Consider the following 27,737-nt stretch of genomic DNA (forward strand, 5'->3'; position numbering starts at 1 on the left):
GTGGATGTCTGCAGCGTGACAATTTCCAGCCTGATTATTTTATCTCCCAAGCTGCATTTTGCCTGGTCGGCTTTGCACCAAGCAGTTAGAATACAGACAGACCTGCAGTCATCCAAGGGGAAGGGTTAATGCACCAAAAACGAGGCAGCTTACTTCCACTGCTCTACTGCTTTGTGCAGGGGGAAAAAAAATCCCATTAGTAAGGATGCTCCTAAAATCCCTTAGAATTTGTGTTCCACAATTCCTGCTGCAAACTCACCTCCAGGCTCACATCTCACACCCTAGCCAAGCAAAATCTTTAGGGCACTTTTTCACACTTTGCCTGACTGTTCTTTTAACTGGCTGATTCCGGTACATGTTTTCCAAGTGTCAAAATTGTCACTACACCTGGAAAAAGCCAGGTATTAATAGACTGAGTATAGAACCTTGTCAAAAACCAGATGCCGAAAACTGAACCAGCAGAGGAGGCTGGAGGCAGGTCTCCCATACAGTCTCACTAACACGATTTAAAAGGATTTAAAACCTTCACCACACATGCTTCCTGTTCCAACAGTCCCACCCCCATGCATACCATTTATAAACAGTAAGCAGGTGCTTGCCCCAAGCTCCGACTCTTATTTACATATATTAATAGTCCATAACAGTAAAATATTCAAATACCGTATAACGGGGCCTCTGTTCAATCCACTTATAAACGAATAAAAGACACTAAGTACTCCAGGACCTCGTCCGCCTGTCTTTTTTGTTTTGGTTTTTAAAACTAGACAGATGACATCCGTGTTCTCCCCTCTTCTGATACCGCCAATCCATTTCACAGTCCCGGGGGGGTAATTTTGTTGACAAAAGGATTCATTTCTTTGGACTGACACTCATTGGTCTTAGCACAAGGTGCCACAGAAGAACGGAGCTAAAATGGAAAGTTCTCAGGCCAGCACTATGCTGCGATGCAGCAACAACCCAACATGGAGACAGAGCTGTGCTGTCAACTTCTCAGAGACTGTTTCTTTTCTGCACCCTGACCTCGGAGACTTACCACAGAATGAGATGATGTGGCTACTGTCCTCATGCACAAACTTCCTTGTCACAGCTTCCTCCATAATCTGCTTCACCTGTCAAACAAGGAGATAGTTAGGAAAAAAACTTTTTACACAAGCAACATAACTGGGGCAGAACAAGAGAATTACAGACAGCTATACACTGGAGCAGGTCTGACATGTTCCATCCAGCAGAGGGAATCAGTGAACATCTGCTCAACATCTGCATGGGCCAGAATCGCAAGGCTCAGAAAGCACCAAGCTATTTAAGTGCTTGAGTTTATAACACAAAAGATCAGTAAGGAACTCTCTCTCTGCTGTCCTTCTTCTCTGATGGCCACTAGCAGTCCCTGTGGCCACATTCAGGTTGCGTGGTCTCGTAGGAAGCCACAATCCATTGGCCTGCTAGGCTCCACACAAGCCACTTGAAAGAGCAATGCTATAACAAATGAGGCAAATGATTTTTGCTTCATTTATATTTTCTGAGAGGCCTTAGACCAGGAAAAGAGAGCAGAAAATTAAATCCAGGAATTCAATGGCATTCAGTTAGAATCAATCAGGGTTACCAAATCCAGCTTTAATACATTTATGGTATTTTTATGCACTCCTGTTTTATGTGCATTTGACAAATTTCTTGCAGCTGGCCTGAACAACCTGGAACTAGCCCATCAAGCCAGACGTCAGTGAATCAGCTCTCATCAAATGAGACTGGGACAATAATTTGCATAGCAATGTAATCAGTGCTGAGCCCTGAGTGACTGAGTCTCTATTGCCTGTGACATATTACTGGCATTCTGTTCAGTTCACTTCATTAAAGGGAACCTGTCAAGTAGGTTGGACATTAGGGGCAGGATATTAAAAAAGGAACCCATGTAATTATGAGCAGATTTTGAAGGCACAAAATGGGAGGTCAGATGTAAAAGTCAGACCTAAAATGTTACCCATGGTACAGTGCCAGGGGGGCAGACGAGCGACTGCAGCAGATCAAGGCACTGGCTTGTCCTAATGGCTCCAGAGGCTTTAAGCACTACTGATGTTGGCAGAACTAGAAAAGAAACAGCCCACACATTTAACCAAGGTCACGGCTCTTGAAGCTTTTACACAGCCACCTACTGCAGCACTCGTTCCCTCGAGAGCTCCGTCTCCTAAAGAGACCACCTTCACCAAGTGCCAACGTTACAAGAAAACCCCGTAGCTATCAATGTGTCTCAGAGCTAAAAGAGAAGATTCTTCAGGCCCGTCTCCAACACACACTGGGAGCCCTGACGTACAGAAATAAGCCATTATGGAAAGTGATCATAAATGTATAAAATCAGGAAATAAGGCCAACACATCAGAGCACAGTCCGAAACAGAGAGTGTTGGCAGGTCTAGCTCCTACCCCTTTCTGAAGGGAATCTGTGCACACTGTTTCTTCTCAGCTTCCTGAGGCTGGGCCTTATTGGCCATTCAAACAACGATGGAAGAGTAAACTTCAGGTCACTTTCTCTCTATGCTTTGCCTTTCCTAGGATTTCCCTGGAGGAACCTCTCTGTCCTAGAACCTAGACCAGCTTCTGCCTTGGTAGCAATGCCATGCAATAACCACAAAATTATAACTAAAGCATTTAATCTTTGTGGTCCTAGATTAGATAAAACCAATTTTTAAAAAATCTAATGTGTCTTTAAAAAATATTTTTCCCCTTCATGGCATCACTACTGAGCAAAATTAAGGTTGTTTGGACACTTTAGCTATGCATTTCCATACAGTAACATGGTTGGATTTCTCTCAAGTATAAACTTAACTCTAAATTTCATGGGTTTATAACACTTCGCTTGGGGATAATTACAACATTCCGGTCATGCTTCTTACCCTTAAAGTTCCTATTACACGCACGCGCACACAGACACACACACCCCTTTTCACTACAGATTTGACAGATTGTTCATCTCCAACATCCCTGCAAGCACAAGAAGTGGACTTGATATAGGCTTCCAGAGGAGATGAAAATGGGGGAGGGGAGAGAAGTCTGACTCCACCTTAGGGCACATTCCTTTTTGTGAAATTCACAATAATTATATGCCTTGCCCCACGTCCCAGAGCAGGGAGATTGTGGTCTTGTAAGGCTTGCCAGATGGGAGTCTTCACAGCAGAGAGCTGCTTATTTTCAATCTCCCTGCATTCAGACTCCACTCCCGGCCTCTACCAATTGGACTGCCGTTCTGTTGGATGTTTCCAAGCAGGTTTCTTTTTGTGACAACTTCCCCCTCCCTCTCCCCGTGTTCCCCAGGAGCTGGGTTCCTGTGGATGAGTAGGTGGTTTCTATGAAATGCAGTTACTCTTATCAGGAATCTAATAGGGAAGAGATTGAAAGGAGCCTCCAAACAGATGCTGCCCAGGTGTGTGCTCACACAGCGCAGGCTCAGCAGGGGTTCCCAGCCTCCTGCTGCTCACCTCTAGGGGATGAATGTTCGCAGACCCCAAGGTGACAAACCAAAACTCACAGATCTTTTCCTTTTAAACTGGAGGTGAACAAACAGCCGTTGAAGGTAAATAACCTGCCCCGACAAACAGGGCCTCGGGTTGTACAACTGTTAATAGCCCCGTGTCAGAGCCTTGGTCTCAGAATGCAGAGTGGGTCTATTCCCACCGAGGATCCTGATTCCCAAGTCCCTCCCCTTTCTCTGTCTCAGTTTTCCCCTCTGTTAAATGATGAGAAGTTGAACACAGACTTGCTTTACAGGGGTGCTGCAAGGCTTAATATTTGTCATGCGCTTTGAGACTCTTGCTTGGAAAACAACAGTGTGAACAATAATAAACAATGTGTTATTAATGAAATAGAAGCAACCCTGGCTGAATGGGCACTGACAGCTGCCCACAGCCAGTCTCACGCTATAAGGTTTGGTGTTCACTTCCCCTGTTGGTGGTTTGCCCTCCTGGCGTATCATTTCCTTGCAGTGGTGACATAATGTTGTCACACAGAGACCTCCCTTGGGAGAGGCCAAACCCTGCCAGCTGATGCAGCCAACTAGAGGAACGGCTCTCACCGTGCATCCCCCAGCACCCTGGCTCCCACCAGGATACGCCTGGCGCACACGCCACAGCTTTACCCAGGGAACTCTAGGAAGGTGTGTCCCTGCCAAGTCACTGAGGAGCTCCCATATCTCTCTCTCAGCTCAGTGCAGCTCTGATTTATGCCCCCAGCTAGCATCAGTCGCCACAGCAGTCAATGAAGGTTCAGCTGGGTATCTGGCCCTTAAAGTCTGAAATTATTTCTTTTTAACAACTTCCAAGCCACAGATTTTCTCTCTTTCTAGTTTTTCTAAAGCATCTTGCTGTTCACTATTCAGTGTTATGACACGCAGTAAAATTCACTGTGTGGTGCTTATCGTGTGCATGAAATGTTCCACTTACAAGGATGCTTATCTCTAGGATGGTCTCTTAAGAAGTTTTTTTAAATTTTTATTTAAGATTTGACCGAAGAAAGCCTACATACACTAGGCACTTAATGATTACCATTTGGACAAATTAAACTCCTTCAGAAGAATTACCCAGGGTCAACTGTGCATAATTGTCAGCTTGACAGCGGGAGTTCTTTTCTGAATACAGATATTAAATAAAATCTGTAAAGCCAAATCCACCCCGGTCTCTTGAAGCAAAATGGGTCAGCTCTCAGTGCGCCTCCATCTCCTACGTGCTTGTGACTAATAGAGGCTGTTCCTGAACCCAGGAGGAAGCAGGATCTGTGAAGACTGATTATAGCTGTGGGTCCCAGGTGGTTTAAATTGGCTGACACTGAGTCAGTTACTCTCAGCAGAAAATGTAACATAAATGAGCAGACAGGCCCTAGACACCTGCATCCAATTCGGTAGCTAGCACTTCTCCCTTTCCAGGAGCTTTGAGGCATCACGGTCTCAAACCCAATTCCATGGGTCCTCAGGCAGCCCTAAGACCACATCCACCACCCAGCAGCAGACTGGTATTGGCAGGGAACGCGGGCTGGTGGACCCTGGCTCACCAGAGGTACCGCCCATGAAGCTCCTGATTAGAGGAGAAGTCCGGCCTCTCCGATTGGCTCAGACTTGCTATATAAGCCAGAAGGCGGCACAGGACATTGACTGTGCAACTAGGTGAATCCCTGGATGGCTGCTACATTGGACCCTGCCTCCCTGCCCTGCTCCTGGTCCCTGCCTTGTTCAACTTCCCTGCTTCTGTGTCCCACCTCTAGCATCTAACTTCGACGCTGACCCATGGCTTGACTCCTGACTCTGGCTCTGGCTCCCAACTCCTGCTCCAAGCAGACCTCTAGGCCTGAGCACACTGCTCTGACCGCCTACGTCCCGGTCCATGACAAGAGCTAGCGTTGGCTCTCCCACCACAACAGGAAGGGTGGTCTGGTGGTTAAGACACTGGTCCGGAAACTTGGATTCAATTCTCAGCTCTGAGGGAAAGTTCCTGCATGACGGTGTCTCTGGGCCTCAGTTCTCTATCTGCCAGAGGGGGAGGTTCACCGTCCCTTTCTTCACTCTTTGTCCATCTTCTCTCTCTAGATTGTTAGGGTTTCTGGGCCTGGGCCATGGGTACAGCACCAAACACAAGGGGGCCCAGGAGGATGATGGCTGGGCATCTAGACGCTAACAATGCTGCTGCTGCTGTACCTGCAGTCCCGGTTGGTCTGAGAGGATGAGGAGATAAACCGTTAGGGCCCAGATATATGAAATCAGGCTTTACGGTGTATAGCGGAGACTCAAGGCTGCAAGACAACACCCAGGACAGGAAGAAGCTTGAAACGCTGGGAGATTTGTTCCATTAACTTACAGTGCATACAAGTGTCCATACTGTCGGTTTCATGACTCAGCACTTCTGATGTCAACAACTCACAAGAATGAGCAGCAAGAGCCCCCTGGGTCTGCAAGGGACTGAGCTGAATTCGAATTTGAAGTGAGCCACGCACATCGGCCTGAGGGACAGGCAGGGCATCCGCGTCCCTCTCTCCATCCAGAGATAATGAGCCACCCGGCCGGCCTTCAGATGCTATGGATTCTGCCCTGCTTTGAGATCTGCTGCATTTACAGCATGTTGAGAAGCAGCTAATCTGAATGCAAAATGACCAGCCAACGTACGGAACCCTACCACTGGCCAGGTAAACAATGTGCATACGGCCAGACGTCCAGCCGGTCTCCCTTTAACCACACTACAGCCACGGCGTTCACAAATGCAACAAGGGCTCTTCTCCCAGTCAGCTCCGGTCACTTCGCCACACCCACACCCTCATCTCTGGCCAAACGCTGCAAACAGCCAAATTTCTGTCCTCGCTTTGAACTGAATTCTGCCCCCTCCCCTGACAGTGAGAAGTACCTGCCTCGGGCAGCTGGCTGGGAACATGGCACTGCTGGCAGAGCATGACATGATGAGGGGAGCCAGGCTGTCAGCAGCCAGCTCTTTGTTTGGTAAGATCTTGGATGTGGACGCCTTGTCTGCTCTGCCCAAGTGACCCGCAGTAAACACAGCAAGGACAGACCAGGTGTAACCTTCATTCTGCACCTCACTTCCATTGTTTCAAGAGTACTTTGTTCAAAGCCTCGATAAAACAGATGGCCCCACTAGACCAGAATGGGGTGAGACGACTTACTAGAATGGGAAATGAGGAAAGTTAGCCAAGAGGACTCTCTCCAATAGTCTGGATATTAGCCAGGTTTGGACTTTGACTCTTGCCTAATCAGAGAAATTAGAGGTGGAAGAGGCCAATTAGGTGCCAGCCAGTCTCCCAGGAACCAGTGCCAGGGCATCCCTACCACAGACGCTCTACTGCTTTGCCCAGTTTAGTTTTAAACGTTGCTAGCAATGGAGTTTCAACCTCTTCCTGTGAGACATGAGGCACCGGTCTCAAGGCTCTCACCACTCCATTTTTCCTAATATATAGACAAAAGTTTATTTGTCCTAATTTCATCCCTTTGCTCCTAGTTATATGCTCTTGCCTCAGCCCGGGACTATATACAGGCCTCTTCCCTCCCCCATATCTGGAGTATGGAAACCTTTGTCCACCTCCTTCTAATCTCAGGTGTATTCTGACCAGAGTATTATAGACGAGGGCTACAGCCTTGCCGTTCTGTGCTCTGACACCCCTACACACAGTGTGCAGAGTACACACACGGTAAGCCTGGAAGCTCTTTGGGGCAGGGAGGGACTGTCTTTTTGTTCTATGCTGTACAGTATCTAGCACAAAGGGGTTCTGGTCCATGACTATGGCTCCTGGGAGCTACCACGATGCAAGTAATCAGCAGCAGCAGCATTTACAATGCACAGAAACAAGGCTCCCGGAGATGCAGTTTAGCTGAAAATTACACAGCTGTGAAGAAAAGTGGCAGCGTATTGCTTGGGCTTGTCAAGCTAAACAATATCAACCAAAGAAATGTTTAGTGAAACAAAAAGGAAAAGGATGTGTGAGACTGGGGCACTCAGGGGAGAGAGATGAAACCCAGAAGGTAAGGAGAGCAGCAAGCCAATGAACGCAAGACTCAACTAACTGTGCAAAATGAAATATCCATGTGACTGCACGTAGAAGAGAAAACATTCACGGTAGAGAACTGAAATTCTCAGTGCTTCCCTGACAGCAAAAGGCTGAGAGGGGGTTTGCAATCCAAAGCCTGTACAAGTGGATTATTAAATCACTACAAATGGACCAGCGAGAGCAACAGTATAGAACAAAACCTGCTGAGGTCCCTTCCAACCCTGATACTCTATGATTCTAAAACTAAGAGAGCCAAAACAAAAGACACAACCACCAGGCCTAGAGAATAATAGACTGGAATTGGGATGGTCAGTTCGAGAAGCTTGCTTCCTAACTAGCAGATGCAGCACCATATGACTGAACATTTTTGGTGATAGAACAAGCAGTATTTAACTGGGCATTCTGTATCATTCTTATTCAATATTCGGGCGGGATGGGAGTTCTGCTACGATTGTACAGCACCTAACACATGATCCTTTTAACAAAGTAATTGCCCCAGCAAATCCAACTCCAGTTTTGGATGTGTGTGGAATGGCCCCACTGGGCATATTTTGGTCTGAAGCAGAAAACCTTTAGAGAATAACCTGTTTGACAGGTACCCAGCAAGTCAGTAGCACTGGCACAGAATCTGAATCGTAGCAAGGACTGGCCGAGTACCTCAAACAATAACCAGGCAGGTATATTCCTCTTTCCCTGCACAGTTACTGGCTGCGTTGTGAGTTCCTATGGCACCATTTCTTAGAACACCAGCCTAAGGCTAGGAATGCAGGACAGTTATCTTGTATCTACCTAGTGCCCCATCCCAGAGCATCCCAAACCCCTTGACACACTTACCGAGTTCTACAGACTATCGACTTCATCCTTCATTGAACAGCAGCCACCTCTGGGGCAAAGCCAGTGGTAACAAGTGCACACCAATAAGGCACCACAGTTTAGGACAGGAACCAAAAAATACAGTTGACAATTGATGCTGCTAAGGGAATTTAGGGAGGCAGAATGCAATTACTCACACAGGCATCTGTCCAGGACAGCTGGCTTAGTACAGAGAACGCCACGAGATCCAGAATGACCACAACGGTCAGGGCTTTATCCAAAAGACAGCACATCCAGCATCACTGCACCCTCAACACCGCTATGGACAGGTCTATGCACTAAGTCAGAGCAAACAGTGCTCCTTATTGAATTACCACCACCACGTCCCCATTGTGCACAGATGAAATAAGAGATTCCCTGCCCAAGTACAGACCCAGCCCAATGCTGCATAGCTTCCAGCGTCTGACAAGATCACAACCCAGGGGGCTATGGCTGCAGGTTATTTATGATACTGTAATAGAAACTGCACTTCACCAACTGATCCTCTTATAAAGCTGGAAAAAGTGCAGTTCTGACATTCCAAGGGCAGGGTAGGACAGATACCCCATGTTTAGCCAATATTTACTGGAGAAAACACTTGAGCTTCCACTACAAATTTTGCATTGCAGCATTTTTATGCTAATCCATAACAAAAAATCACATAAGCTCAAGACCTATATTAATTTCTGGCCCAAAATGCTAACAGCAATTACTGTCCACTAAAACATACTATGTCTTCTTCCAAATCACTGGTTCATACGGCGCGAACCCGTGATCGCCACACAGCCAACAACCAGAGTTTAAACAAAATAACGATTTCATTTTTTCACCCTGTCCTGTTCATTCTGTGGTCCCTATTTATCACTTTTAGAAGTTGATCAATATCTGTCAGGAGACCGAATCTTTAACCAAGGCAGTCTAAGAGATTAATCAGTAATCCAGACACCCATCCGTCTACAAGACTACACTTTGCACAGGGAGGGGTCACTTTTCTGGCAACTGAGCTCTCAAGAGGCCTACAGAGAAATGACCAAGTGAATTCCATTAACCCTGTAGAAATAAAACCCTTCTTAGTCACTGTTAGGGTGGGAGAGCAAAGCCGTGCCTGACTCAGGGCCTTATTCCAGACTCGTTTCTGCAACTTATTTTTATGCCTTTGTATCCCTCACACTTATTTGCTCAGGTTTATGGAATTACTACTGACTTCAGTGAGTCTGCTCATCTGCTTCAAGTTAAGCATGTGAGTGTTTACAGAATCGGGCCTGGGTATGCAAAACTGGGGCTGTAGGCAGGGAAACAGGCTCCATGTCAGATAACTGGAGACCACTGCAAGCACATATCTCAAACCTGAACCAAACCTAGTCGGTGGCGAGGGCCTGTTTCAGCCACACCCAATCTCTAAAACCCAGAGTGCACACGGGGATTCAGGCTCTTGCCTCCATTTGCTACAAAATGCCCAGGGTCACACTTTGCCTCTAACCATAAAACCCCAAACCAAGTTGTCGCAGTCATTTGTCTGCATGCCGCTCCTGGCCCCCACGATCCTTGCTGTCACTGCTTCTTCAGTGTAACGCTGAACGTAACAGCAGTAAAGACAACAGCTGGGGTGCAGGGACCAGGAGCTAATGAATAAATTCCAAGTTTAATGAGTCTAAGCCAATATTTACCCATAACATTGCCTTTCACTTGGCTAGGTTTTTCTACCTAACTTGCCGCATGCTATTGCAAACAATGTGCCTTCTATATTAAATTATATCTGCATTCACAATTTCCTTTTCAATAAGGATGGCAAGGTTGTTTTATTGATTACACACACGTGTTCCAAGCACAGTCTCTTCCCGCTGTTTGGCTCTGTAGAATAGTTTATACTAAGCTAAAAGGTGGATAATCTGAGAAGTATCATACAAGCAGAAACATGCACTGTTCACTTCAAATTCAGAGCTAGTTTCAAGTACCAGAGGGGTAGCCGTGTTAGTCTGACATCAGGAACGGTAACATATAAAAGCCACTAGGAGAACACTTCAATCTCCCTGGACACTCAACAACAGATTTAAAAGTAGCCATCCTTCAACAAAGTAACTTCAAAAACAGACTTCAAAAAGAAACTTTACAATTAATTTGCAAACTTAACACCATTAATTTGGGCTTGAATAGGGGCTGGGAGAGGCTGGCTCACTACAAAAGCAATTTTCCCTCTCTTGGTGTGGACGCCTCCTCATCAATTATTGGGAGTGGACCACATCCACCCTGATTGAATTGGCCTTCAACACTGGTTCTCCACTTGTAAGGCAACGCCCTTCTCTTCATGTGCCAATATATATTTATGCCTGCATCTGTAATTTTCACTCCATGCATCTGAAGAAGTGGGTTTTTTACCCACAAAAGCTTATGCCCAAATCAATCTGTTAGTCTTTAAGGTGCCACCGGACTCCTCGTTGTTTTTGTGGAGCTAGTTTCCACTCTTTCAAAGGCAACAGCACTTAAACCTGACACAGCAGCAGCTCTCAATTTGTCTAGCGTCCTGCCCTTCGAGTGCTGCGGATCTGAACAGCCTTCAGCCACGTCCACACATGCAGGCTGGCATTTCTGGAAGCCAGGGTCAGCATTCTGCAGAAGGCTGCTCTGAGAGTCGCTGCAGAGATCATGAGCTTTCAGCTGGGTCTGGCACATCCAGGTCAGTTCAGCAGGAATCTTTGAAGGATGTTGATGTGGATAAGGCTCTGGTCTGGGGTTCAAGAGAGCTGGGGTCAGTGTCTGGATCCCAGTTCCCCATCTGTAACATGGGGATAATACTGCTGTTGTCCCTATGTCGAGCTGTAGGAGATGGCTGTGGCCTTGCAGATTGGCTGCCCGGTGATGGAGAAATCAGTGATACACTTAAAATGTACCCCGACAGTGCAACCCCCTTTATCTACACATCAGCATCCGTCCTAGAACAGAGGTGGTCACACAACATGCAGGCAATCCCTTCTCCCAAAGATCTCAGCCCAGCACCAACGCCCAGGTCCCAGGGAGCGCTTTAAGAAACTAGTCTAGTAAGAGACCAAGGCAGAGAGCAAACTCTCCTGCTGCACACCAGCTCCCTCTCCCAGAGCCTTGAATAACACCACCACCACACAGCATGTCTTCCCGAGACTGATTTTTTTTTTTTTAAGGTACAAGTAAAGCACATCTTGGAAGACAGGGCAACAGCACCACCTAGTGAGACCTGCTGTAACAACACTTCCTTTCTGCCACCTCTTGCCTGCCTTGTACATGTCACCTATAGGCTCCTTGGAGCAGCCACTGTTTTTCCCCCCATGGGTGTATACACTGCTTAGCACAATGGGGCCTCACACTTGGCTGGGGACTGTAGACACTACTGTAATAAACAGAATCACAGAACTGGAAGGGACCCTGAGAGGTCTCTAGTCCCGTCCCCTGCACTCAAGGCAGGACTCAGTATTATCTAGACCATCCCTGACAGGTGTTTGTCCAACCTGCTCTTAAAATCCCCAATGATGGAGATTCCACCACCCCCCTGGGCAATTTATTCTAGTGCTTAATCACTCTGACAGTTAGGAACATTTTCCTAATGTCCAACCTAAACCTCCCTTGCTGCAGTTTAAGCCCATTGCTTCTTGTCCCGTCCTCAGAGGTTAAGAAAAACAGTTTTTCTCCCTCCTCCTTGTAACAACCTTTTATGTACTTGAAAACTGTTCTCATGTCCCCTCTCAGTCTTCTCTTCTCCAGACTAAACACATTTTTCAATTTTTTCAACCTTTCCTCATAGGTCATGTTCTCTAGACCTTTAATAATTTTTGTTGCTCTTCTCTGGACTTTTTCCAATTTGTCCACATCCTTCCTGAAATGTGATGTCCAGAAGTGGACACAATACTCCAGTTGAGGCCATATCCCTGGAGACGCCCAGCTGGAAGGAGTTCAGCGGCGAGGCCGCAGTGTGCTCTGGACAGGCCATCTGACAGTTCTGCTGCAGCTCAGCAGGAGCCATCTCCACCGCTGCCGTAACCCAGAACCAGAGGGCACTGGGATGAAACCGAGTGAAGGCGTCTCCTTGGAAGAAGGAGAAGGTCAGATCCTCCTCTCACTCAGACGCCAGAACGACGGGAGGGGACAAGCCCAGAAGCCTCTTCATCGGCCCTTCGGGTCAGCCAGGTTACACTGCATGAGGCTAAATGTAACCACTGATGGCGGCAGCCGTCTGCTTACTATGGGCCGACAGTCATCCAGGCAGGTCCCCAGAGACCAGCTTCCGGAGGCGTATGGCACAAAGGGTTAACACGGAGCAGGAAGTGCAGCATACCCTATTAAAAGCTACACCAGCCTCCTCTGCAGCTCCCTGCTCTCCAGAACAGCCTTCTAGCAGCTCCGTGCCCCAGTGTCACTTCCCATCGCAGCACAAAGCATCTTCGATTTGCAACGGAGCAGCTCAGAGGCCTCTGGAGATGGCAGGGCTGCCCAGACACGCAACGAGATGAGACTGACAAGAGTGGGGAGGAAAGAGAAGCAAAGAGAGGGAAAGCGATTTGCCTAAGGCCACAGGGCAGGGCAGTGCTGAGCAGGGAATAGGGTCCCGAGGCCCAGTCCAATGCCCTTGCCACTAGGGTAAAATCAGTAGGAACAACGTTGTACAACATAAGCCTGTGTTGTATCAAATGAGTGAGATACTGGAGAATATCAAGGAAGCCAGATGTCTGTCTGAAATCTAGAATCACTGTTCAGAATTATTCCAATTTTGCAATTGTGGAAGGTTTATTGTAACTTTTATTTCAAGCCTATTGTCTGAATGTGTCTGGGGTGCCTGTTTCTAAATGCCCACACCTAGCCATGAAAAAGAGTAATCAGGAAAGTCGCCTTTCAGTACCATCTCCAGTGCATGGCAGGCTGACACAACCCCCGGCTCAGGTCCGCGATAACGTTTATGCCTTACATAACCACAGGTTTGCTAATGCAGCACACCCCAGGGGTTGCTCACAAGCAGAAATTATGGGAAATCCCAACCAATGAAGATTTCCACAGCAATGATTATACCCTGCACTTGCTGAGTCACTCTGTTTTAAATGGGAATGAACAGCAATAAAAAGTCTTTGATTTAATAAATATCCCACTTGTTTCCTTTAATTTGTGAGTGAATTTAATATTCACGAGTGTCAAGATCTAGTAGTGCTGGCCTGAAGCCATGAATGGGACAGCAAAATTCTAGCCATGCACTCCCATTCAGCTGCCTGCGCCCCTCACTCCTGACCGCAACACCCCCAACCAACCCAGTTCTGTACCAGGCATAGCTCGGCCACCACACATCACCAGCTCTGCCACACAGCTCTCTGCCCGTGTTCCTCAATCTTCACCTGCCATGCCCTTCCAGAGTGGAGGGCCAGTTTGGGGATATGCACCAAGCAGGATTCCAGTAACAGCGATCTAATGGTCACTGGACACTGAAACCAATATTTGAACCTAGTTCTCCAGCAAACTCCTAGGACCATCCAGCTTTTTTGCCACTCCAAGCAGCGAAGAAAAGAAAAAGAAAAAAAAGCCCGATTGAGCTGCTGCCAAAGTGCCGCTGAGGAGGAAGAGAGAGTGAAGGACTCGCCACCGAATTGCTGCCGAAGACTCAGACATGCTGCTCCTTTCTATTGGCCGCCCCAGGCACCTGCTTCCTTCGCTGGTGACTGGAGCCGGCCCTGCACATAAATGTCATTTATCTGAGCCACACCGTTTCCACTAGAAGCCTGCTCAGATTTTCTCTGCTCCCTTTCTCACGACGGAGACAGCGACTTTCATTCCCCGTTACATCTGAACATCACATTCCTTTCCAACGGACGTCCTGGGTTCATGTTTCAGGTGGCTGCGGATTCTGGTTTCCCCTTTTCACATCATTCACACTCGCCCTCTGCTTTAATGGCCCCTGCCTCTCTCATGTTTCCAGGGCCGGCTCCAGGTTTTCTGCCATCCCAAGCACCGGGAGGGGGCGGGGGGGAGAGCCGCGGCAGCGCAATCGTGCCGCTCCACTCTTCGGCGGCAGTTCGGTGGCAGGATCTTCACTCTCTCTCTTCCTCTTCGGTGGCAGCTCGGCAGCAGCTCAAAGAGGAAGAGAGGGATTGAGGGGCCCACCGCCGAATTCCCACCGAAGACCCAGACGTGCCACCCCACTAGCGTGCGGAGTGCCACCCCTTTCTATTGGCCGTCCCAAGCACCTGCTTCCTACGCTGGTGCCTGGAGCCAGCCCTGCTCCTACCACATGAATACAAATAGCCTTATCCTTGGCGATTTGGCAGCTGAAATGGGATTTACAACCCAAAGAGTGTCAATCCCAATTCTTTTATGTTCCTTTTTCCAATAACATTTAAAGCCTGAAGTCCATGCCCGTAGCAAATATGGCAAGTATCTGCTTTAAACTTGGGTTTGTTTTTGTATGTTTACTTTTTGGGTTCTTTTATAGGCCAATATTTACTCTCACTTCCACTGCAATCTTTGTTTCACGTGGTTTTGATCATATATTTAATGAGTTCTTCCTTGAGACATTTTAACTGAAGGCTTTGGTGCCTATAATGTAAGCATGGTGGGCCCAACCTTGCAGTCCTCATTCAAGTCTCGATTCAGTAGAGCCCTGAAGATGAGACATAAGGACATGTTGAATTTTAAGCACATGTTTAAATGCTTTGCTGAATTGGGGCCTTATTCCTTTCACAGCAAAAGCGCCAGTTAAAATCTAGAAGAGATGTCCAGTGGAAGGAATGCAGCATTTCTCCATACTATGGAATTAGGTTATGATTTCATGTACCATAAGAAGCTAAGGAATTTTCAGGGAGACAGAGGCCAAATTAAAGCAATTGTGGGCATGTCTACTCGAGAAAAAATTGGAAATTAATTCACCAGCAGCGCAGATCAATTGGCGGTAATGCAGCTATTTTGCCAGCAGGTATTTCTCAGTGATAATGCTGCAAGACTGGTTTACCCCAGGAATAGAAGCCATGCTGGTAAGACACCTGCACCCTAATTAGACAGAGGCCTAGCGACACTCTCATTCGAAGATGTCCATGTATTGAACTGGTCACTGGACTCAGCAAGCTGAAATCTCTCCTGGTTTTCACCTTGTTACTTGAACAGATGTAACTGTCTACATCTCTGAGACACATTCTGGGTGCTCTGAAACCAGGGGTAAAGTCTTTCCTTCTACATTCTTTATGAAGGTCTCAGGAAGGTTTGACTCAAAGGAACAGCACCCATGTTAGCATAGCCAACATCTCAATGCAATCAGAAGAGAGAGGCTCCAATTCCCCTCCTCCCCTGGTTTCACACCAGTGCAATTGCACTGGAGTTACCCATGATTCACACAGGGGTACACGAGAAGAGAATCTGGCCCAGTGTATAGTTCCCATTCATACCTTCATTGGGTTGATCTGCGATACATACGTTTCCACAGGATATATGTGGTCGCCACTAACATTTGCAGTAATACAGGGCCCGGCTGTAATTCACGTGTCAAGTATTTTACCTGTCAGAGAACACTAGAAATCCCAAAGAAGGACCAGTTTGGTGCACAAACCCTGCAGCAGAAGTCCAGTGATGTAGGGGATTGCAATCTAGCCCACCTCCAGGAGTGCAGCAGAGATTTACAAAGACAGGCGCGCAGAAGAGTGTAAAACAGCTCCAAGGATTTCATCTGCAGATTTTGCCTCAGCATACTGACTAGTGAGCGTTCAACTCGATGGGGCAGGATGGCTCAGGGGTCAGCTCTGGGACACGGACCTCTCACCTCCAGGGCGCAGCAGGTATGAATTCAGCCTAGATCAATCATTCTCACCTGAAGACTGATCGGTGGCCAATGTTGAGAGTCTCTGTTCAATTCCTAGTAGACAACTGAAGACATCACAAACCCCTTCATAACGTATATCCCTCGACCAGAGAGCTTCTGAGGAGATCCAGGATGGGATGGCCCTGGAGACCCTCTACGTCAGGACTGAGGCCCATTGGTGGGGCAGTGCAGGGAAGTGAACAGTTCTATTATCATAGGGCCTAGAAGCCCCAGTCATGGACCAGGCCCCCATGGGGCCAGGCACTGTACAGACACAGAACAAAAGACAGAAGCTAACAGCCAAGAAGCTGACAACCTAAGATAAGAGACAACAAATGGACGCAGACGGGGAGTACAAGGAGACAGTGAGCCAACATGGGTGACGGGAAGCGTTCACAGCACAGCAGCTGTAGCTGTGCCGAGGGCCAATGCAGGACTTCAGTCTCCACGAGGCTGTCAACCCAGCACACCTTTCACGAGCACCAGATTTGCTTTTACATGGAGACAAAGGCCGTGGAGTTGTTAATCTGGTTCCTTTAAAAAACAGAACCACAACATCCTGTTTTATCTGCCTTCTTTATACTGTTCACGGACTCTAGATGTGGGTGCTCTTAATAACAGGTTCACATTCTTTCCAGAAATGAACGGTCTGATTATTGCAAGGGCAGGTGCCAAGCAGACCTCTCAAGCACCCTGCGAGCTGCAGCCAAAGTCTGCCACTTATCAGCTTTAGAGTTTACTAGCTGACCATTAAATAAATAACCTAATGAACATGTGCCCTGATCTATTAGAACGCTGCCAGCCCCAGAGCACACACACCATCTCTACCCAGAGACTGCACGGACTCTCTGTTCAACATTTCTGCCGGGACACTAATGAACTGTTCCCAGCGAACTTGGGCTTCATCACTGGGCTACCTGCAAGAACACTTTATGGACAATCTGAAACGACAGAGTTATCACTACCACGTGCACTCCAGAGGCTAGGAAATGATCGGCATTAACACGTGTACACTAGTACATTGAGTCGGTAGGCAAAATGCTGCCCCCGGGCATGCTAGGGTAAACCCGAAGTATCCACGCTCAGTTCAACGGACTTACTGCAGGTTTGGACTGGTACAAGAGAAAGCAGTGGTCCATGGGACCAGATCCTTGGCTGGGGGAAATCTGCTTAGCTCCACTGAAACCAAGCAGAGACTTTGGCCCTGTGTGTATAACGATCACATAATATCTCACCATAACTAAGAAGCTGTTTGCTCTCACTACCTCAGACTAGCATGAATATTACATTTGAAGTGTGCACCAGATGGGTAGTTCCCAGGCTCACATAGATCTGTTATTTAACAAACAAACACACACGGACACATAGGTACAAATTCTACTTTCAGTTGCATCCGTGCAAAACCACTGAAGTAAGAATTGTTACTCCAGATTTACATCAGAGAGATCAGATTTTGGCCCATCCTCTCCACGTTATATTTAACAAATAAATCCTTCCATATGCGGTCTGCAGTTCCAATAACCTCAATGACACATTGAAAAGTGTGTTTCGCTGATAAGGGAGTATTCAAACAGCCAACCCAAGAGCATATTAACAGAAGTAAGATGCTGAAGAATAAATATTCTGGGTTAGCCACAGCAGCTACATCAGTGGGAACAGTCATTGCGGTCATTAATTTTTCTCTTGCTCCAGTGACAAGGAAGCTTAGAAGTTTCTTTGAAAGAGAAGCACTGACAACCAAATGTAGAGAGAAAACAGCACTGCCAGCCTAAGCAATCAAAACTCCTGAGTCAGACCCCAGAAAAATGTTTTGATTAAAAAGGTGTTTAGCTCTTTTTATCAGCCTTCAGGGTTCTGATTTTCTGGCTTTTCCGCACAAAGGCTGAAAACTTTAGTTTTTTTAAAAAAGGAAATTATGTGAGACCGTCAGTCACATGACTCAAGGAATGAGGACTTCACAGTAAAATTCCAAGAGCTGGCAATGCAGATTAAGATATAACATACTTTGAAAAGGCATCATTTGTCCAGTCAAACAACCCCCTGCCCCAGCCCCTGTACACTGGTGTAGGTGTTCTACTGAAGGATTACTTACCATTGCTTTTAAAACTTAATTTTAATAGTAATTGTCCAAGTTAACAGACCCAAGAAACGCTCCAAATCAGAGGAAATAATGCAGAGCCAGCGAGCCAAGAATACTGGCACCGGCAGCTCCTCCCCAAGGCCTGCCCAGGAGCGGGAGTGACTAACACCAGCCCAGGCTCCATCACTGCCCCAGACAAAGGGCCAATTCTCTTCTCACTAACCCTGTTGCAGTTTTGGGCCAGACTCATTGCTAGGCACAACTCCATTAAAGACACTTTTGCCAGCAGGGAATCCAGCCCATGGGTGTCAATGGAGTTATGCCACTGAACCCAGCCAGTACCAGGGCACTCGGGTTTTAGATGGGAAGGGTGACTTCCATCCACGCTGTATAACGAATCCAGCAGTCTCTCCCCGTGGGCAGAGACCCATCCTTGCACTGTGCTCAGTGCACCAGACTGTTTAACCACATTTCCACTGAGAGATGGTCAGCCGCTCCATGTTCTTGTAGTCAATGAACCATTGATTTCAATCCTATTGACTCAGACCTTTGGCTTTTCTAGCAGTGTTATTTAATTATTAATCGCCACTTATTAAATACAGCATAACATCTCCTGCTGCTGCAACATAAATTCCATTGCTGTCCATGGGTCTGCACCGGATTACGCCAGGTCTGAGCCTGCCTACATGACACTGAAATTTCCTGACCCCTGAGCGTTTGGTTGTTTTTTGTCCCCCTTCCCCCTCCTTACCATTGTATTAATGGCAACCTTTGCATCAAATGTGTGCGTGACACATGGGGGACACAAGGGATTTGCAGATCTTTACGCCAGCCAATAAGCACTTCACATGACCTGGACATATTGCTAGTTAGATTTCATTAGGGAAATATGTTATGTCAAAATATATAGCCGAAACACAACGTTTAATGTGGCAATTAGCTGGCAACTGCCTCTCTCTCACACACACACACACTCTCTCCCTCTCTAAATGAAATTGATGTTAATGCAACATTAAAGCAGGGGACAAGCCAGGTACACAAAACCACCAAGTCCTCAGAAGTCAGGAGATTCCAGAGTCCTATAGATAGGTCCAGACCTGGAGTAATCAGGTGCAAACCCACTGATAGCAATGGAACTGCACCCATTTACACCAGGTCTGAGTTTGACAACGGAGTAACACGTGCTTACACCAAGCCTGAATTCAGCCCCGGGTTCCTACTTGCAACACTGAATTTGCGCACAGTGCACATGTGTAGTAGGTTCTGTGCCTGTTTTTGTCATTAAATGCAAACTTGCAGGCATGGATGTCGGTGGTGCTTTGGCAATACCATGTGAAAGATGCTTAACTCTGGTCATTTCTTGACTTTCGAATGCTTGATCCCTCGTAGGGTGACCAAACAGCAAGTGTGAAAAATTGGGACGGGAGTTGGGGGTAATAGGAGCCTATAGAAGAAAAAGACCCAAAAATCAGGACTGTCCCTATAAAATCAGGACATCTGGTCATCCTAATCCCTCGGCTGTAGCCCTGTCTCAGGGAAGTCCACAGCATGTAACTGGCACCATGAAAACAACACTAATGTTGCACAGACACTTGGTTTGATTACGCTGTCTCATGAGCGCCACGTTTGCCAAATACTGATGCTGTTTGCTAAGGCGCCTGTCCGGCCTGTCTTGCTTTGAAGCCATAATGCTGAATTTGTGACGAGGCAGGCATTTCCACGGCAACCGACTGATGCCACAAGCATACAGGAGGACTTCTTGGCTGCCCCAAATCGAGGCTGGGCTGGGAGGGGAAGCGGAGGTCTTAACTGAAGCAGAGATCTTCCTGAAATGCTATCAAAGGGCACATGGAAAAGGAGGCGGCAAGGAAATTGGGTTTGATATGAAAGTATCAGGGGGTAGCTGTGTTCGTCTGTATCCACAAAAACAACCAGGAGTCCGGTGGTGCCACCGGACTCCTGGTTGTTTTTGGTATGAAAGTTTCCCCCTAGGTTTGCTGGAGCCTAAGAAAGGAGCTGTAAGGAAGTGCTTTCATCTTCAGCCAGACAGAAAATGGCCTCTAGTGATTAGAAATATTGTTTTTAGCAGAGATCAATGCAGGCAGCCCAAGAAACAGAATATTAAGGCCTTTTCTCTACTTCTGACGCAGGCACATTTAAAATGACTTGTATGTTGTAGTAGGGAGACATCCGAACGCTCCTATAGAATCAATACTTTCATTATAAACTTACAGCATTTCAGTCTCACCTTGGTTATGTCTGAACAGTCCTTACAGCTGCATAAACGCAGCGTTTGTTTCTGCCTTAATCGTTAATACTCAAACACTCTGATTCTCCAGGCGTTCCCAATAATTCTAAATGAAACATAGAATAGTCTAACAATCCAGAAATGAGAGTTCACATTGGCCCGAGCACATCAATATTTCAGCCTGATTGGTGCACACAGCCCAAGAATGCAGACACAGGCCATGCAAACATTGATATTGCTGACAATTTTGCATAACTTAGCTGCAAACTCAACACCAAGGCTTGTATACCACAAAAATATAGGCAGGAGCTGGGAGGGAGAGAGATTGATTTCTGTCCATCTAACCCAGGATGGCATTACAGAAAATCTATAGCAGAACTCATCCAAGCTATCAAAAAACAAGCAAAAGAGAACATCTAATGGATATGACTATAAAACACTGTTAATACAACTGGGTGTGGCCAGTCAATAACTATTGAAATAACTAAGCCTAGGCAGAACAGTGTACAATACAGGGAAACCAACTGTTCATTCATCAAACACTTTAAAATGTCTACTTGCTGAGTGGCAAGTTCAAAAAGCAAAGCCTCAACAGATGAATCAATACAACAATTAGAGAGTTGATTTTCCTGTTTCATCCAGTTATTTCACGTGCTAGGACTGTTCATGTAACTAGCTCCTAGATACACTGTGGGCTTGACTCCAGGGCTGCTGGAACAATGTTTACAGTGAGGGTGCTGAAAGTGGAAACTGTGTATTTGGTTGTTATTACTACTCCAAGCCAGGGGGTGCTGCTGTACCCCCAGCACCCCTATTTCCAGCACCCCGCCTGACTCCCATTTGCCTTTCGCTGTGCAAGAGGGCAGAGCTGCTCTTTTGATCTGCTAGCATTTTACAATTTGCACTGGTGAAAATGACAGCACAAGGTGCAGGGTGGCGAAGAACTGGGCCCTACATATCCCATGTTCTTTCAGGTGTGATGCTGACTCTCCAGTGTGTGCTCATCTGCAACGCTACTACCTACAGCTGAGCAAAAAAAAAAAAAAATACTGAACATTTTAAATAAAAAAATGCCTTTTCAATTAAGTGGAAGTTTTTGCAAGAGTACTTCTGCTTTTGTTGAAGTTTTAAGGTATTTTCAGTTTTTCAGTAACCTCCCTGCAAGCTGAACACTTTTTAGTGATTCAAAACCAAATATTTTTCATTTTGACAATAACCTGAAAAATCTGGAGAAAAAACAGACATTTGTAATTTTTCATGGAAAAGAAGAGACATCTCCCAGCTTGGTTGGCACAACAGGAACCATGTGCAGCTTTCAGAATTAACTTGATTTATTTCCATCCACTTGGTCCCAAAACATCTGACAAAAGGGACAGTAAGAGCAAAAAACACTTTAGGCCACATACTGTTCTCCTGAACGTGCAGCTCTCCTGGACAATCCGCATACAACAGCAACATTCTGCAGTATGGCACCCAAGCACAGAAGCTGCAATGGGAAGTTGTATTGTGTTGGATAGTGAATGCAAGAGATTTTCAAGTGATTTGTGTCACATATCTATCTGCTTGATCTAGTCAGGCCTTGTCTATCCTGGGGGTTTAGATGCCTGTTCAGCTGCACCACTGCAAACCTCTAGGGGGCGCCAGTATAAACTACTGCTTTCATCAGGATGGATTTACCCTGTTTCAAACAACTCATCTACACTAGACGTTTGCACCCGATAAGCTACACCTGAGGCTAAAACCCTCAGAGTAGATGAGACCTCAGTCCTGATTCAGCGGAACAAAAGTTAGCATTTGTGCTAAAGTCTTAGGGATGCAATAAAGGGAGGAAATTCCTGCAGTGCTGCTATCCATGGGGAACCCCAAAGAGTTAAATCAATTCAGAAAAGAAAGATTGAGTTGAAAAAAAATTAAGTAAATCCAATGAGTAGGGGAGACAGAAGAGATGGCAGTGCTGCCACAGACAAAAATACCTAGGAGTCGCCTATTTTAACTATCAGGAATGTCATTAAATAATTATCTGCATAACCCAGAGATTTATTTTCTCAAATATTTTTCTTACTTCTAATGGAAAAAAAAGAAGAGGGAAGAGAAATGCAGCTCTTGGGCTCAGCAAGGTCTGACCACATCTTGCTGAATCAGGGTCTTGGTGCCAGACCTCCACTGACTTCACTGTGAGTCGGACCAGGCACCAATCACATTCACCTTCCTCAAGCCTTTGCCAACAGCACTGTGTGTTCTGAGCACACAGAAACCATGCATTCGGACGCAGAGCTCGGGAAGCTCAGGTACTGCCAAAAAGTCCCATGCAAAGCATTAAAAAGAAAAACCAAATGTCTTGCAATCCAGTGTAGGTGAATGGGAGGAAATTCTGCAGTGTTTCTGTATCTGTCACACAGAAGACACTGAACAGGGATATTACCATAATGCACTAGGCCTGAGGCCTGTTCAACGAAAAGCAGATATCAGACTATGCTATATGCTGACATTCATGCATCCAGATTGGGGTGACGAGCTATTTCACTTGCCCACAGTGTCTTTTTTTTCCACCTCCTCTTCCTCTCTCTCCTTTGATACAGACATAATCTTTGGTTGAATTTAGCTGGACCTATTGATATGCTGCATGACATGGCTGCTCAACTGTGCAACAGAATGGCCCCAAAGAAAGCTCCAATCCCAGACTGTGGCACAACTCCCCCGGGAACTAAGGACCATCCCAAATCTTACCATCTTCTACTCCAAGTGCAGGGCACATTTCTTCAACCTGCCTTCTCTAGTGCATGCAGAGCACTGGGGAGAGAATGAACCACACAGCTCGTCATTTAAAGCACAACTGGAAGGCGCTCAATACTACGGTGACAACTGCAGGATCAGAACCTACGTAGAATAGATTCCCCGACCTGAAGATCACGCCCATTGTTCAATCCTGTTTTAACTTATTCCATCGGGGCACTGAGTATTACTCATCTTCTTTGCTATCACCACCCCTGCCTTTACCACCTCAGACCTTCCAGAGGCTCCTTCTTCGTTCTGCATCTGCTCTTTCTGTTCATCCCAATTCAGGCGGGGTCACAGATGGACTGTAATTACGAGAGGTCAATTTAATTTCAGATGTTAAATAACTGTCATACCCTTCGTCCAGTGTAACAGCAGTTGTCAAGGCAACGAGAAGTATCTCTTTCCACCACACCCATCACAACAAGCCTCAAGATGCGGAAGGGCACAAACTGGTTCGTTTGTTTGGCTACTCAACCACGTATGTTAGTCTTTTTGCTTTTCAAACCATGTGTCCTGGTTACCTTATAAAACGCAGCCTGTCTAGTGGGGAGAGCAGGGGGCAAGGAGTCAGGAGACCTCAATTCTGTTCTTGGCTGTGCCAGTCACTCCCTGCGTAATCCCTTCCTTTCTCTAGGCCTCAGGTTTCATCTCTGTAAAATGGGGCTCAGAATGCTTACCCACACTGGGAAAAGATTTCAAAGTGAGAGGATGAAAAGTGCTGCGGGAGTGCAATTATCCATACGATACAGAGCACTCAATCCGAGGCAGCCCAAGACTGGGATAGCGAAAGCTGTCAATCTAAACAGAGACTGTTCAAGATGTGTTAAAAGGGAGACCATCAAGCCAGACAGGCCTAAAATGAGCCCCCTAGCTGCCCCATCTTGTGGGCGCACACTCACATAGCACAGACATGCACGTGCAAGCCATTCTTGTGAGAGCTCAGAAGTGCTGAGACCAGGATTCTCAAACATTTTCACATGCTGCTGATTTACACCAAGGGAGCTGTCAGGCAGAGGACAGGGACAATTAGAGTCATTCCTGTCACCAGGGCAAACAGGGTGCTGCTGTCCCACTCGGCAGGAGGGGGAGGGACACCTTATGGGAGTCGCATTGCCGGCACCAAAAACATATTTACATGACACAGGACAAAGGAATTTGTACCGTCAGTTTCAGAATGGGTTAAGGCTACGAACACCAACCCAGCACTCGGCCAGAAACACTGAAGATGACACAGGCCCCGCACTGGAGCTCGAATTGGATATAGCTATATCCGCTAACATGCTCTGATTAGATTGTATTTTTGGTAGGGTTTTTAATTTGATCCCATGAGCCATGAATACTGCCTCACAGTGGCATACCATACTTACGTGTGCAATTTAAGAAAATAAATACAAATAATTCTGCTTCTCTCTGCAAGTACCACACTGTCAAAATACAAGAGGAAGGGTCCGTGCATGGTCTGTGCGATATACATTCCTCTAGGGAGCTCCGAAGCAGCAGGGGGACTCTAGGAAGGAGGGCTGCACTTCATGGACCAACCGAAAAAACTGTTAAGATGATAACTAAAGAGCCATCTCTGGCAAGGAGGTGATGTGTGGAGGTGGCCTGGGATTAGGTCCAAGCCCAGAATCCTGCAGCCCCAAAGAGCACTGCTTTGCCTCAGTTTTTAAGCAGAGTAAATATTGGTCCTGTGAACTTTCCCAAAGGAGCTGACTAAAACCCAGAAAAGAAGGAAAAATAAAGGATTGAGACAGATGAACTGAGGTCCTAAGGTCACAGGCTCTGCTTGCACAAACGGCTGTCACTTCTGAGACTCCACGTAACGCCGAGTCCACTAGAGAGACAAAGCGTACGCTTTCCCTCGGAATTCTCTCACGCGGGAGAGTCAAAGTGAGACGAGGGGCAAACTTTCCAAGCACCTCCTGGCAGTTCATTCCTGCTACGGCTAACGCAGCCGTATCCCCAAGCAACCCCTGGAAACGTAACCGTGTATTACCAAAGCAGGGCCTTTAATGGCTAACAGCACTTAGGCTGGAAGCTGTCTGGGGCAGGGGCCATCTGTTTGTTCTGTGTTTGTACAGGGCCTAGCGCCCAGGGCTCCTGGTCCACGGCTGCAGTCCTAGATGCTCGCACAGTACAAGCAAGGACCATATCCTTAAGGGGTTTAAAATGGAAATAACGCTTCACATTTGTACAGTACCCTGCACCGAAGATCTAATATTAGTTAATGGAACCTCATAACATCCCTAAGAGACAGGGAAAGTGAGACACAGAAAGAGCTGAGGGGACTCTCCAAGGTCACACGGTGGGTCACAGGACCCACTAGAACCCAAGAGTCCTGGTTCCCACTAACCACTAGGTCCTGCTGCCCCTCCACTACCTGTAGACAGCTATAAAAATCAGGTCTGAGAGTCCTTCAGGGAATGTCTGACCCTTCCCCTGACAATATTATGCTCTTTTCTGTCAACACAGCCAATGAAACCCTCTCAGAAACAGGCGCGAGTGACCAGGCAGCCAGCTAGCTTTCAAAATGCCATAAATCCAGTCGGGCTTAACTTGTACCTTTTAACCAGCTGAAGCGATGTGTTCAGGTTCCAAACTACTCTCCTGCAAAATCACGTTAGAAAACCAGAGACCTGTGCATGTACCAGCAGGGATAGACCTGGCTCTAAAACAACCCAGTGGCTGTGGGCGAGAAGGTGATACCCCCTGCTAAGCCCCTCTGGGAGCAATGAACCCCTCTCGGCTGAATCCCTTCAATGCAGGTCATTGAAGAGTCAGTCCAACAATTCAGGCCCCAGGCAGGCGATGGGATTCCTGGGGGATCTCATGCAATCTCCCCGGATTGGAGCCACTCTCTCCTTTAGGTGCACAGCGCAGCCCAGGCCAGTCAAGCCACAGGGGTGAGTTTGGGACTGTCGGGTTTTTGGCTTCCTACCTGCTGCTAGTAATGACACAACCTCTGCTGGCAGGGCCCCGTGACCGACCCTGCTGGGAGCTGGGAGACAGTTATTAGCAATGGTCACAGCAGATAAAAGCAGATCCCAGCATTACTGCCTGGGGGGGAGACTTGCTCATCAAAACGACCCTGCACCCCAGATAAAGCCCAGCCCTGCAACACCCCAAATCACTGGCTCCCCCGCAGCTCAGTGGGCCGGAGCGGCGATGGGGCCGCGTTCAGAGCGCACCCTTGCAGCAATCACAAACAAAACGAATAAACAAGATGGGGAGGGGGAGGATCAGCCCTACCCCCCCCCCCACACACACACAGCAAGAGCCATTCAACGGGCAGCCGGGCGCCCCGACCCCCAGGGCGCCCCCTAAAACAACAACATCTGGAGCATCCCCTAGTCTCCCCCCGGACTTCACGCTCCAGATGTGCAGCCCTCCCAAAAAAGCCTTCAGGAGCCTCCCCCCAAAAACCCAGGCACTGGTCCATCCAGATGCGCACAAACACCTGGTGCGTCCTCCATCCCCCCCGCACATCTGGCCCCCCGGGGCTCCAGCTGCGCGGGGCCCGGCCGCAGCACCCACCTCCTTCTTGACGGTGCGCAGGAGCCGCTGCCGGGTCTCCGCCTCTGTGGGGGAAAGGGGGAGAGGCGCGTTAGTGCCCCCGGCGCTGCCCGGCCACGCCGCCCGGATCCCCCCGCCCGGGCGCCCCGTCCTACCCGCCGGAGCCGCGGCCATGGTCCTGCTCCTCCGCCGGGCGCCTGCGCCTCTGCCGCAGCCCGCGGCAGGGAGGGAGGGAGGGAGGGAGGCAGCGGCAGCCGGGCAGCAGCCGGGCTGGGCAGGGCAACACCGCCCACTTCCAGGGACCGGCGGGCGGGGCTCCCCGGAGCCGGCGGGGCGCGTCTGGCTGCGCCCCCCCGCCCCTGAAACGCCCCATCGGCTGAGTTCCACCCACGCCGCGCCGCCCAGGCGCCGGCAGAGCCCGGCTCTAGGAGAGGAACGGGCCGGGGCCGGGGGGAGCCCTGAGCCCGCCGGTGCCAAGCGCCCAGGTGTTACCACCTGTGACATGCCAAAAACCCAGCACCGCAACCCCCCCTCCAGCAGCCCCCCGTGGTATCCAGGGGGATACACAGAGAGTGAAGTGGGGTCACTGCAGCAGCCTTAGCGGGACACAGAAACTGTTCGCATTCACTACCCCACCGTCCTGGGATAAAACTGCAGATCTTTCCACCCACCTAAAACATACCCAGCAGCTTAAATTATTTTTCTGGCAACTGGCAAATCCATAAACCAACCAGCCAGGCCAGTCAAATACCAGCCAGATGGTAACCCTATTAGCACGTCCTCTGCGGCTCAGCACCCGTCTGCACCAACCCCAGGAGGCCACGTTCAGTGCTATTATCCCTAGGCTACACACGGGGAACTGAGGCCCAGAAGCTAAGGCCCAGCTCCGTTGAAGGCAGATGTCAAGGGGAGTTAGGCACTCAAATCCCTTTAAGGATCTGGGCCTAA

General features: G+C 47.9%; 1 protein-coding gene across 4 annotated transcripts in view; it reads right to left on the minus strand.

Annotated features, from left to right (window-relative positions):
- Nucleotides 1-27,534, minus strand: part of SGSM1 (small G protein signaling modulator 1) — a 78,398-nt gene extending 50,864 nt beyond the window's left edge. For 3 of the 4 annotated variants that reach the window (XM_039505409.1, XM_039505408.1, XM_039505407.1), the window contains exons 1-3: nt 26,945-26,981; nt 26,811-26,854; nt 1,034-1,109 (exon numbers count right to left, since the gene is read on the minus strand). In XM_039505409.1, coding sequence (XP_039361343.1) covers nt 1,034-1,109; nt 26,811-26,854; nt 26,945-26,963 — 139 coding nt within the window. In that variant the 5' untranslated portion in view covers nt 26,964-26,981. Of the gene's footprint in view, nt 1-1,033; nt 1,110-26,810; nt 26,855-26,944; nt 26,982-27,460 lie in introns of those variants that run through there. The other variant, XM_039505410.1, reaches the window with a different exon arrangement.
- Between the last annotated feature and the right edge of the window lie 203 nt (nt 27,535-27,737).

This window comes from Mauremys reevesii, linkage group 18 (assembly GCF_016161935.1).
Source record: "Mauremys reevesii isolate NIE-2019 linkage group 18, ASM1616193v1, whole genome shotgun sequence".
In the NCBI taxonomy this organism is placed as follows: domain Eukaryota; kingdom Metazoa; phylum Chordata; order Testudines; family Geoemydidae; genus Mauremys; species Mauremys reevesii.